General features: G+C 47.9%; 1 protein-coding gene across 9 annotated transcripts; it reads right to left on the minus strand.

The window, feature by feature from the left end:
- Positions 1–1,331: 1,331 nt before the first annotated feature.
- Positions 1,332–10,556, minus strand: LPAR5 (lysophosphatidic acid receptor 5). Of its 9 annotated transcripts, XM_048294140.1 has the most exons (5): positions 10,407–10,556; positions 9,720–9,787; positions 8,927–9,161; positions 5,974–6,052; positions 1,332–2,947 (listed from the first exon to the last, which is right to left on the minus strand). In XM_048294140.1, exon 5 carries the CDS (start codon positions 2,646–2,648, stop codon positions 1,500–1,502), a length of 1,149 nt encoding a protein of 382 aa, XP_048150097.1. In that variant the 5' UTR covers positions 2,649–2,947; positions 5,974–6,052; positions 8,927–9,161; positions 9,720–9,787; positions 10,407–10,556; the 3' UTR covers positions 1,332–1,499. The 9 variants fall into 9 exon arrangements, with proteins under 9 accessions (XP_048150097.1, XP_048150095.1, XP_048150094.1 ...); XM_048294138.1 differs by lacking the exon at positions 5,974–6,052 and having other exon boundaries at positions 8,927–9,014; XM_048294137.1 differs by lacking the exon at positions 5,974–6,052 and having other exon boundaries at positions 8,927–9,157.
- Between the last annotated feature and the right edge of the window lie 991 nt (positions 10,557–11,547).

The raw sequence follows: 11,547 nt of genomic DNA on the forward strand, positions 1-11,547 counted from the left end.
CTTGTCTGCTGGTGATGCATGGGCTGAGCAAGGGGACAGAGCTGGCTTGCCTAGGGCATATGTCTCACAGGCAGGCTGTGACACAAGGATGTCTCTGTGGAGAGGCTCATCATCTTCTACAGGTCTTCTTGAAGACCTGCTTCGGCAGCTGTGTATAGTGAAAGAGAGAATCTTCAAGGGAGACTGGAAAAATGGATTTAAAACGCAGTATCTCCTAACACAAACCCGTGATGTATTACAATACATTTATTCCCACAGCAGTCATGAGGTAGGAATTGAAACCGGATTTATTGCTTATTGAGAAGTCTAAAAACTATAAAATCTAGCACTTTGGGCTGCATTTCTTGTCACTTTCCCTGACCTTTCCTTTAACATTAAAAAAAACCAAAACCAAACCACCGTAATGGATCCACTCCAGAACAGCCTGAGACCTGCTGGAAGCCACAGAGAGGCTGTTTTGCAGTGCAATTGGAAAGGCAACCCTTGGCCATCAGCAGGAGTGAAAAACTGGGGCTTCTGGCACTGCCTATGTACAGCTGGATCTCGCTTCTGAGAAGATTTATAGGGCTTTCACATACAGTGCAGACTGGAAAAACATGTACAAACAGTGCAAGCAAATACATTTCACTGCAGCCTCATCCTGTGACATCATTTCTTTTCAACAGTGAAAATCACTCAGACCTGAAATCAATCATCCTATATAGGGCCCAGCAACAAGAGAGTGCAAAGCACTAATGTCAGCATGAGCTTCTGACACAGGGACAATATTGGTATCCTCTCTTTTTTTCTGGGGCCATTGAGAATGCAGTTTTTTAAGTATGCTAGCATTTCCCAAGCCATTTTGCTTTAGGTAAATGTATAGCCATTGTGCCACATGTGTGTGTACAGCTGCACATTTGACATACCTCCTGAAGATTGTTTTGCTAAGGTCTGTGATTTTCTATACAATTAGGAACTTATTTTCTGCAAGATTACTGAAAACTCAGCTATTATCCTTGACCCCATCAAAGCTTGCTAAATGCTTCAGTTCTTTTGGAAAATTAAGCTACTCATTTAGATGTCCTGAGCTGGACCTATGACTCAAATTGAAACATCTGGTCAAAGGTTTCCTTCAGCCGTTGCTAGTAAGTTCACTTTGTCAGCAGTGAGTACTATATCTGTGTTCTGATGATCCCCAGAACTGCCTCATGCTGCAGTGCAGCCAGGAGCTACTCAGACAGGATGGACTTGCTATAGGAATTAATACTGGCCGGACCTAGACACACTAAGTTTGTTTTAAATCCTTGTCCCCCACTGTGTTTCCTGTACCAAAAGAGTCAGGTATGACCATGTCACTAAGGCACCTCTGTTTATTCAAAACAACCTTTCACCCTTCAGCTTTGCATCATCACGTTCACCCACAGACAGCCTGCCGTGCTCCCTCAGACAGCTTGCTGTATCCCATAGGCTTGCTGTAGTTATTGCATGGGCGGCTCTGCAGTGGTATGGCTTTCCTGGGCTTAAATTTCCGAGTCCTCGATAGGGCCGTTCAGAAATACTGCAGTAGGAAGTGATGGCGAAGATTCATTGGGACGGATAAAGTTTTCAGATGGGAACAGTTTTACTTGGGAGACCGCATGGTCTCGGGTTGACTTACTCTCCACAATCTGATGCTTAAGTGTCCCCATCTCTGAGTCCCAGGCTTGTCCCCGCCGCAGTTTCTTGAAGGTGTTCCGGAAACCCTCGGTGCTAAAGTAGTAGATCAAGGGGTCCAGCGTGCAGTTCATGCTGGCCAACATCATCGTTATAATTAGCGCTTGGCGCACGGAGGCCTGGGTATCTTTCTCAACCTTCATCACCCGGGCCTTTATCATGCCATAAACTGCCAGGGTAGTGTTGTAGGGCACAAAGCAGATGATGAAGATGACCAGATTGACCAAGAGGAGACGCACAGTCTTCTGCTGTCTCAGGGTCTTTGTCTGGCTGGGCTGGCAGAGCTCCTGAAAGATCCGAATCGAGCAGTATGTCACAGAGCTGAGAGGCAGGAGAAACCCCAAGATTTCAGCCAGGATTACCAGGGGGAAGAGGTTATTCTGCCACATGTTGTCGCTAAAGCTTTCAAAGCACAGATAAATGGTCTGGTTCCGTACTTTACAGTGGTTTTGCTTGTGGACTATGGCTGTGGGGATGGAGCCCATGAAGATCACAACCCAGACAAGCAGGCAGAGGAGCTTGGCCACCTTGGGGCGCCGCAGATGCCGCCAGCGAAGTGGGTGGACAATGGCAATGTAGCGATCCAGGTTGATGCACATGAGGAAGAGGCAGCTACCGTACATGTTGATCTGGAAGACTGAGCCAGAGACCTGGCACAGGATGCTGCCAAAGGGCCAGTGGTGGTTGGAATAGTAGTAGAGTCGCAGGGGCAGAGGGAGTGTGAAGCTGAGGTCACTTATGGCCAGGTTTAACATGTAGATCATCACTACAGACTTCAGGCGCAGGTATCGGACGAATATCCATAGGGCCATCACATTCAGTATCAAGCCTGTGATGAATATCAGGGTGTAGCCAGGCATGAGGAGGTGGTGGTTGAAGCTGTAATCCTTGCATGTCTGCAATGCATTGGACGTATTGGATGTATTGGATGTACTGGACTCTGACATGCCCAGCATGGATCAGGGGATGGTCTCACTGAGATGGCTGAGCCTGTTGTGGGCTAAGGAGGCACAAAGAGCACCGAGAGAAGTCATTCCCCTCTAAGGAGCCACGGGCAGGGCATTCCAGTCATCTGCAGCTGGGAGGTAGATGGGCAATGTCTCTCTTGGCTGGCACTGCTTTGGATTGCGGATCTGTGGTCATCTGGCAGGGATGGTAATGTAGAGTCTGCTTCTGCCTCTAGTTCAGCAATTCTTTCCAGTGGTTATGAGGTGCTAAGGAGATGGAGAATCATTGCCAGCTGTCAGTACAATTCCTGGTCAGAGTGAAAGACCAAGACAGAAAAGTTTAAGTTAGAGAAGGAAATCTCTTGAAATGTTAAAATCCCACCATGGTGGCTTCTGCAGCAAGAACTCTCAAAGAAACCAAAAGACGAAGGAAAATGAACACTGGAAAAGTGAGTAATTACATGGCAGAAGAAGACAGAGCTCAGAGAAGGTGGTTGTTGTATAGAATCATTTATCACTCAGCCCCAGAAAATGCACTTTGCCTTGATCACTGCTGAGAGCACATGAATACAAGAAAGGGACACCACAAGCACACAGGGGAAGTAGCTGAGGCAGCTCCAGAGAAAGAGAAAGAAAAAGAAGAGAGCAGCATTTGAAGGAAAAATGCTGACGGGAAGGAACTTAAAATAAAAACTGCGTAGTACTGTTTTATATCAGAGAAACAGGACTTTGTACATCCATTTCAGATAAAAAAAATTACAGTACAGTTAGACCTGACTCCACCCAAGCTCCTTTTGTTACGTGAAACAACACACACGGACCTCAGTCCCAGTGACTTTGAGTTCCTTATGTTGCTCACATTCATACAGTTCCTTTGGTGTCCTTACTTGCTTGGGACCAGTGGATTACAGGTCTTCATTCTGCTGCTTGTAACACCCTAAAGCTTGAAGCAGACCATGTCCCACAAACACAGAGCAGCACAGCCACGGAAGGGAGCACAATGAAAAAGGAAGAGCTATGGGATTCATGTGGATGAACATGAGGCTGGTAACCACTCTAGGTACTAACTAGCAGCACTGTCCAAACACTGATCAGCTGGAGTGAGCCCAGTGGAAGGCCACCAGAATGGTCTGAGGGCAGGAGTGCTTGCAGCATGAGGAGATGCTGAGGGAACTGGTCTTGTTCAGCTGGACAAGAGAAGGCTCCCGGTGACATAATAGCAACATCCCTCCACTGGGTTTGCATGGCAAGGTTTTGGTAGCTGGGAGGGCTACAGGTGTGGTTCTGTGAGAGTGTGCCAGAAACCTCCTCTGTGTCTGACACAGCTAGTGCCAGGATGGACCTGCCACTGGCTGAGGCTGAGCCCATCAGTGATGGTGGTAGCACCTCTGGGATAATGAAAGGGAAAAAGTTACTGTGAGACAACAATTGCAGCCAGAGAAGAGGAGTGAGAATATGTGATAGAAACAGCCCTGCAGACACCAAGGTCAGTGAAGATGGAGGGGAATGAGGTGCTCCAGGCACTGGAGCAAATTTCCTCTGTTGTTCCTGGAGAAGACCACAGTGAACCCATGCTGGAACAGTCTATTCCTGAAGGACTGCACCCTGTGGAAGGGACTCACACTGGAGCAGGGATTGGTGTGACACAGTTCCCCACAGTTGTTTGCAGGGGTCACATAGGGACTCCCTCACAGGGTCCATGTAGATTGTGATATACTTCAAAAGGAAAGCAGAATTTTCTGCCTAGAGAATATCTTTATATGAAGTTGATATTACTCAGCAACTTGACAGGCACAACGAGCATGTCAGACCCTCTGGATGGCATTGTGTGGCAATGCACAGATCCAGAGAGAATCTGCTGCAGACAGTAGAGTGTCCTGACCTCACAAAAAGGAAGAGAATCATTCTGGTAACAACATGTTAAACAATGGAAGTGGAAACCTACTACAAAAGTATAGACAGCTACCAACTTGCCCATCCTTTTGTGTTGTTGGGCAGGTCCATCATCAAGACAAGTTTCTTAGAGAAACTTCTGCTGGTTTATCAAGCTATATCTGAGTGGATTCTGGCCTTCCTGGTGGGTGAATACTTTGTGTGAAGTCTTGTGCAAGTGTGAAGTATAAGATAAGCTGACAAGGCAAAAGTGCAAGAATGTTGTCGGTTTCAAGTGAAATGTTTCAATTCAAAAAATCTCAAGGAGAAGCATCGCCAATGGTCAAAGGAGGTGATTGTCCTGCTCTGCTCTGCTCTGCACAGGGGAAGCCTCACCTTGGGTCCTGTGCGCAGTTTTAGGCACCACAATATAAAAAAGACATTGAGCTATTAGAGAGTGTCCAAAGGAAGGCCACGAGGATGGTGAAGGGCCTTAAGGGGAAACCATATGAGGAGCGGCTGAGGGCACTTGGTCTGTTCAGCCTGGAGGAGACTGAGAGGAAACCTCATCATGGCCTACAACTTCCTCATGAGGGGAAGAAGAGAGGCACGCACTGATCTCTTCTCTGTGGTGACCACTGACAGGACCCGAGGGAATGGCCTGAAGTTGTATCAGGGGAGGTTTAGGTTGGATATCAAGAAAAGGTTCCTCACCCAGAGGATGGCTGAGCACTGGAACAGGCTACCTAGGGCAGTGGTTACAGCACCAAGCCTGACAGAGCTCAAGACGTGTTTGGACAACGCTCTCAGGCACAGGGTGTGATTCTTTGTGTGTCCTGTGCAGGGCCAGGAGTTGGACTTGATGACCCTTGTGGGTCCCTTCCAACTCAGAACACTCTGTGATTCTATAATTCTATGAGAATATGTCAGCTTTTGTGAGAGCCAAAACCCTGCAATGAACTGCAGACTGAACAGACTGGTCAGACCTTTGTTATTATTATTACAAAGTTACTGAGACTGAGACTCAGCGACTGACCACGACCTGCTGTAACACATGTACTCAGACCAGACAGATGTCAGGTGAAAAGGACTTATCTCTACAGATGTGTTTTTTCAAGCTTCCCAGAGGTATTCAATTAACAAATCTAGAGAATATAATATGTCAGCACAGTCCATGCTGTATGAGGCTATCTACAACTAGTATTCCATCTCAAATTGTGGATGGTGAAGGGATTATGTTAAGAACAGTCAGATCATGTAGTTACACTGTCTCAAATTGTCTTCCTGTTGCCAGCATAAATTGTAGCCCAGGAATTTCCTGAGCCACAGGTGACCTAGTTGTATTCAGTAGCCCTCAGGGATCTTTTATTTCACTTTTTTTTTCAGTTGCTTTTTGAGTTGATGTAAAATTTACCATCTACATCATCCAGTGACAGGAGTGCCAAGGAGTTCCACAGCTTACTTGTGCCTCAGGTGAAGAATCACTTCCATGTACCCATCTTTGATTCACCACCTGCTAGATTCAGTTCTTAGCTTTAGTGCTGGAAGAGACAGGGCAGAAAACAGCCCTATTCACCTTCATTTCATGGCTGATAATATTATAAACATCTACCCTATTCCCACTCAGTAACCTGGGTTTTTTTGGGCTTTCTTTTTTAGGCTAAAGGGTCCCTGTCTTCGTAGTTTTTCCTTGCAGAGAAGTGGTTATGTACTTTGGAACATCCTTGTTGCCCTTCTCAGCACCTTTCCACTTCTGCTAGAGCTGTTGTGAGCCCTGTGCTGGGGTGCTGAAAACACACGGTGCTGATAATGTGGATGCACTGAGCTGCGTAGGTGTAGATCTCATTTGCAAGTGGTAATGGTCAGTTCAGTTTGCTTTCTCCCATCACTTCACTAGATAAAATCTCAGCTGTTAGTTTAAGTCCAGTCACTCACACTTCTCTTAATCTCTGCAGTTCTTTGCAGCCAAACCTCATCTTTTTTAATTTGAATAATTTTATGTCTCCAACAGATTTTTTATTTTATTATTCATCCCTCATGAATAAGTCAAACAGTCCAAGCCCCAGCACAGGTGTCTTATAACTCCACTGAGAAAAACAACCATTTGCCTTCTTTCTCTGTCCCTTCTTTTAGGCACTTTTCATCCAGGTAGGAACATTTTCTTTAAATTTTTTTAAGTGCCATTGGTGAGACTGCCTTTGAAAGCCTTCTGGAAATCCACCTGGGCCACTGTTCACATGCTTATAGAGTCCTTTAAGGAAGGACTGTGGGAACAGCGTCCCTTTTAAAAGCCATGATGACTTTTCCCCAGTAATTAGATGTGACTATGCCAATTGATTTTTTCCTTTATTATAGCTTCTACTAATTTGTTCAGCAAAAACATCAAGCTCCCTGGTCTGAAACCCCCCAAGAGCCTTTTCTTAAATTGAGTCTGCCTTTAAGAGCTGTTTTAAGCAGATGTTTCTATAGCACAATTAGTCAGGTCTTCCACCCTTCAGTTATTTTCGGACCTCTGGGGTAGGAGCTGTGTGGTTTTAGACATGGTTTAGTTCATCTTGCTGCTCTGTGGCTGATCCTACTACTGTTTGACCAGAGACAGTCCTTTGATGAATTTTTCCGTAAAGAGAGTTTCTGCTGTGGAAATCTCCCAGGCTTTCATGCCATGAATACCAGTGAAAGAAACCTGTTCATTTTTTTTTGCCCACTATCACCTATTCTTTCTTTTTGGAGTGGTCTTTCCTTACATACTCTAGCCTTTCAGCCTTCAAGACAGTGAACAACACAGTTCTAAACTGGCAGCAAAGATCACTGAGAGCAGAAAATAGATTGGTGGTTTTGAGGGGATTTTTTTTTTGGTGGGTAGATGGAAACACGAAAGAAAGAATCTGCTGTGGTGTTGGTATGGAAGCTAAGCTGATAGTCTCAGACTTGCTGTGACAGATACCATGACCAAAACCTGAAATGAGATGTATGCAGACACAGCCACTGGAAAGATGAAGCTGTGGGAGCAGAGAGTTTCTCCAGTGAGCTCTGGAGGTCCTGCTTTGACTGTCCTAATCTAAAAAGGAAAGCTGTGGGTGGGTAAAGCAGGCTGGCAGCAGGGACACCGACTGTCCTTGTTGGTTAATATTGGAGAGTCAAAGGGCATCTTCCTTGTGGCTGCCTCTAAAAGAACCCCAAGCACTCATTGCACAAAAGCTGCCAAGACGTCTCAAGCCACCAGCTGTGTAAGGAGGCAGCGGTTCCACAGCTGAATAATCCCCTTCCTCACAACAAAATGCTCTCTTTAAATCCTGAAGAAGCTTTCTGTTCGGTGACTGACCTTATGTGTCCCAGAAGGTGGAGGAAGCATTTTTTTGCCTCTTCAATTTGAGCCCCTGAATACCATCAAGTGCCAAGACTGTGACTTGCAAAATACATGGGATTTTGAATTTTTTTCTTTCGGGGGGTGAGAAGGCCTAGATGCACTTGCACACAGGGGCCAGAACAGGCAGGCATGCCCTGAGATGGGATGTGTACCTGGCATCTTGTGGCCTGGTCCTGGGAATTCTCTCTCCTGGCTCTGTCTTACTGGGAGTCACTGCCTCTGAGCACTACAAAAATGATGAAGAATCTGAGAAATGAGGTGGAAAAAGAAAGCTAGAAAAATACTGCTGAGCATGCTGCAGGGTCAGTGTTTCCATGAGTGGCTTGTCACTAAAACCATGGGGACTTTTGGGGCTACAGTGAGGATGCAGAGAGCAAATATGGCGTTGGGGTGCAGAACTTAAAACACAAACTACGTGAGCTATGAACTCGTTTACTTAATTTGAAACCAAAGAGGAAACAACAAAAATGTTTCAAACCTCAGAAAACCCACCCGACTTTACCCTAGAAATTGGAGATACATTTTTATTCATACACGTGGATGCTTTTTACCTACTGTTGGTGATATTTAAGCCCCACTTTTCATCTTTTTTCCTACTCAAGAAATTAGATTTTTGTGATGATTAGAACCTCGAAGACATTCAAGACTTAGGATGGCTTGTTTTTTATAAGAGATACATGATATAAAAGCTGGGACCTCTGTCTTTAACTCATGAGGTTTGATCACATTCCTATTGCCTACTCTTTAGAGATGTTACTCCCCTTCGTCTCCTGAGAGTCCCGTGGAAGAAGGTTCCCTTTGTGGGCACCTTGGCAAGTAAGCTCTGCAGGCTGCCCATGCTTTTAATGTCACAGGATCCCAAAGAAAGCCTCAGTCTGAACAAACACAGAGCTGTGCCTTGCACCTCTAGGCCCACGGGGAAACTGAAGAGGGGCAGATGTCCCCCAGCGCCCCGTGGTCAGGTCTGGCAGCACGTGCACAGCGGCTCACGGGGCCGGTGCCCAAGGTGCCCGACCATCCGGCTCTCCAGATGTTCCGTGTGCCTTACCTCACTGCTGGAGAAGAGCCAAGCGTGGATGCCAGCTTGCTGGTTGGTGATTGCTCCCACTGCAGAGGTCTCAATCCATGCACCAAACCTACAAAGCAGCTTGGATCAAAACAGAACCAGGCAGGCTCTTCATCCAAATCACAGCTGTCCCCTATTGCGCTACGGCTGATCCTACATCTGGCATGCTACAGTTTGTCTCTTCTCCTTTCTCACTTCCTGATGCACTTCTGCCTGCCTACAAAGCATGAACTTTGTTATCAAAGGCTGATAAGCTAAACCACATCCAACAACAGCAAATGCAATCATGAGAGAAGCAGTACCCAGGTGTCCTTGCAACTGAGGAGACCTGCCCTGGGTCATAGTGCCAAATACTTGCTTGTCTTGCTAACTCAGCCACCCTCAGGACTGACGGGGGAAAAACAAAACATCCCTCTCCCCAAAATATTGCTAAACAGGAGGTAGAAGTGAAATATGGGAAGTGAGAGCAAAGTTGATTTAATTGCTAGCCAGCACAAAGACTTGGAGTCCTGTCACTCCCATGGGCTTGGGGGCTTTGGGATGAAACCCCTGCCTGGGGGCCCAGCTGCGCACTGCTGGCACGTGGCAGGGTCCCAAAAAGAACCAGGCTCCGAAGAGGTGTCATTGTCTGTGGCAAGCAAAGGCATGTTTGCCACAAACATCGGTCCCTGGCGTTCAAGACCACAGGAGGCGCAGCGCTATGAAAGTACAAGGGCTGAGCTACCAGGACATCTGTGACCTGGCACTGCCACGTGGAGCTGGGAAGGGAGCTGACCTTGTGCAGAGCCCATCTGGCACTCTGTTGCTTCGAGTCCTATTCCGGCTTTGCCAGCCTCAGCACACCTGGAAGAAGACACGAGTCATGGAGATGCTCCTAATCCCGCTGTCGTCCTGACCCAGGAAAAGCTGCCCTGGGAAGTTGCTGTGGGCTCCCTTTCTCTGCAGCCCTTGCCTGGCTCCTCTGCCTGCTGGTGTTTGACTTTCTCACTCCCTGCCTCCCTTGTTCTGCTGTTACTGACTCCTCATTCCAGGGAATGACACACCAAGGGATATATGTTCCTGCTACTCATAAATCCTTGGAGGGTACAATAGCACCGAACCACTGAGCTCACCCTGCTTCTTTTCAGTGCCTCTCTTTTTTAACCAGACCTCCTTTCTCACTTGCTAGTTGCTGGGATCTTTGTTCTCACGGCTTTTTGTGTCTCTTCAGTTCCCGTCAAGGCGTTGCTACTGATAAAAGCTTGCAGATATGCCACGGGGGGTGTCCTTTGCCTGAGGAGTGTCTGACACATTCTGCGGGAACTTCCCCCTCCCCTGCAGCCCTCACCCCTCACACACATGAGCACACACCTGGCTGAGCCCGGCAGTCCTGGCTTTTCCATGCGTGAGAAGACGAGGACACAGTGGCACTCAGCCCAGCCCGTGAGCCCCACAGCATCCTCACCTAGCCAAGTTCACTCACCTCCCCGGGTCTCGGTGCATCAGCCCACGAACTCTGTGTCCCCTCAGCCAGGTGGGCTCACATGTTTGCCCCTCACTGTCTCTTGGAGGCTCAGCTCATGGGGAAGAGCAGCTCAACCCCCGGCATTTCCTCACCACAGTCTGAGTGAGCAGCAGGTAAGACCAGATTACTGGGGTGTGTGTTGGAGGCTACACCCCGATGCTGCAGATCCCAACATGCCTGCCACCTTGGAGTGCTGGCTCCGGAAAGCAGGAGCAGGGACCCAACAGGAGGAGGGATGCAGGGAGCTGGGAAGGCAAGGAGAGAGGTGAAATGCGTGCTACAAGTGAGAGGCTGCTCAGGTTTGAAAGGATGACTGATAAACACCAGTGCTCTTCAGACCTCTTTGTGCAGGAAAATGCGGCAGAGCACAGCAAAGGGGTGAATCCCTTTATGGAAGAACCACAGGAGGGCCAGAACAGCCCTGCTTCACTTTCTGAATGATTCAGACAGGAAGAGCAGAAACCTGTGGCTGCGGAGGAGTTTTACCTTCCAAGGTGGTGGGAACAGCTGGCACTTCCCATGTTGGCTGGGGGAATGGCAAGCTTTTGTCCCAGGACATTTCAGCTCCCTGGTCACACAGGGGTTCTTAGGAAAAGGCTACCCACTGAGAAGGGGGACAGCCACCCCATTGTGCCTCTTAGGAGAAGGGCAAGGACTGAGTTTGGGGAAGGACAGTCAGTCCATGGGGAAGAAAATGAGGGAGGTGAAGGGAGACCTGCCAGGGAAAGAGTTAAGAGAGCCACTGAGCAGCTGGGCTGTGTCTGTTTGCTGTAGCTACATGGGCTGCAGGGTAGAAAAGAATAATCTCCAGCCTGGAGGAGGCACATGAGGGAGTGTCTTCAAGAACAGTGGATGCGGATGAGGGAGGCAGCAGGTCTTCCCCTCTGCTCCCATGAGCTGCCACTGCAGGGAGACTCTCTGTCTCCCCAAAGGGCATGGTGACAAAGCGGTGATGAGCTGGTGGGTCTGGCAGCAGCTGCTTAGTGCTGCTGGGTTCTTCTTGTGTGGACGGCTCTGTCTGCTGCTGAGCGGGTCTTGGGCTGCTTCCTGCTGAAGAAGTGACTGGGCTGTGGAGGAAGACAACCACACCATCTGCTGA

This window comes from Corvus hawaiiensis, chromosome 2 (assembly GCF_020740725.1).
Source record: "Corvus hawaiiensis isolate bCorHaw1 chromosome 2, bCorHaw1.pri.cur, whole genome shotgun sequence".
NCBI lineage: Eukaryota > Metazoa > Chordata > Aves > Passeriformes > Corvidae > Corvus > Corvus hawaiiensis.

What these genes read in the sequence shown, in the direction of transcription:
- LPAR5 (XM_048294142.1), bottom strand. Translation starts at nt 2,648, where the DNA reads ATGCTGGGCATGTCAGAGTCCAGTACATCCAATACATCCAATACGTCC.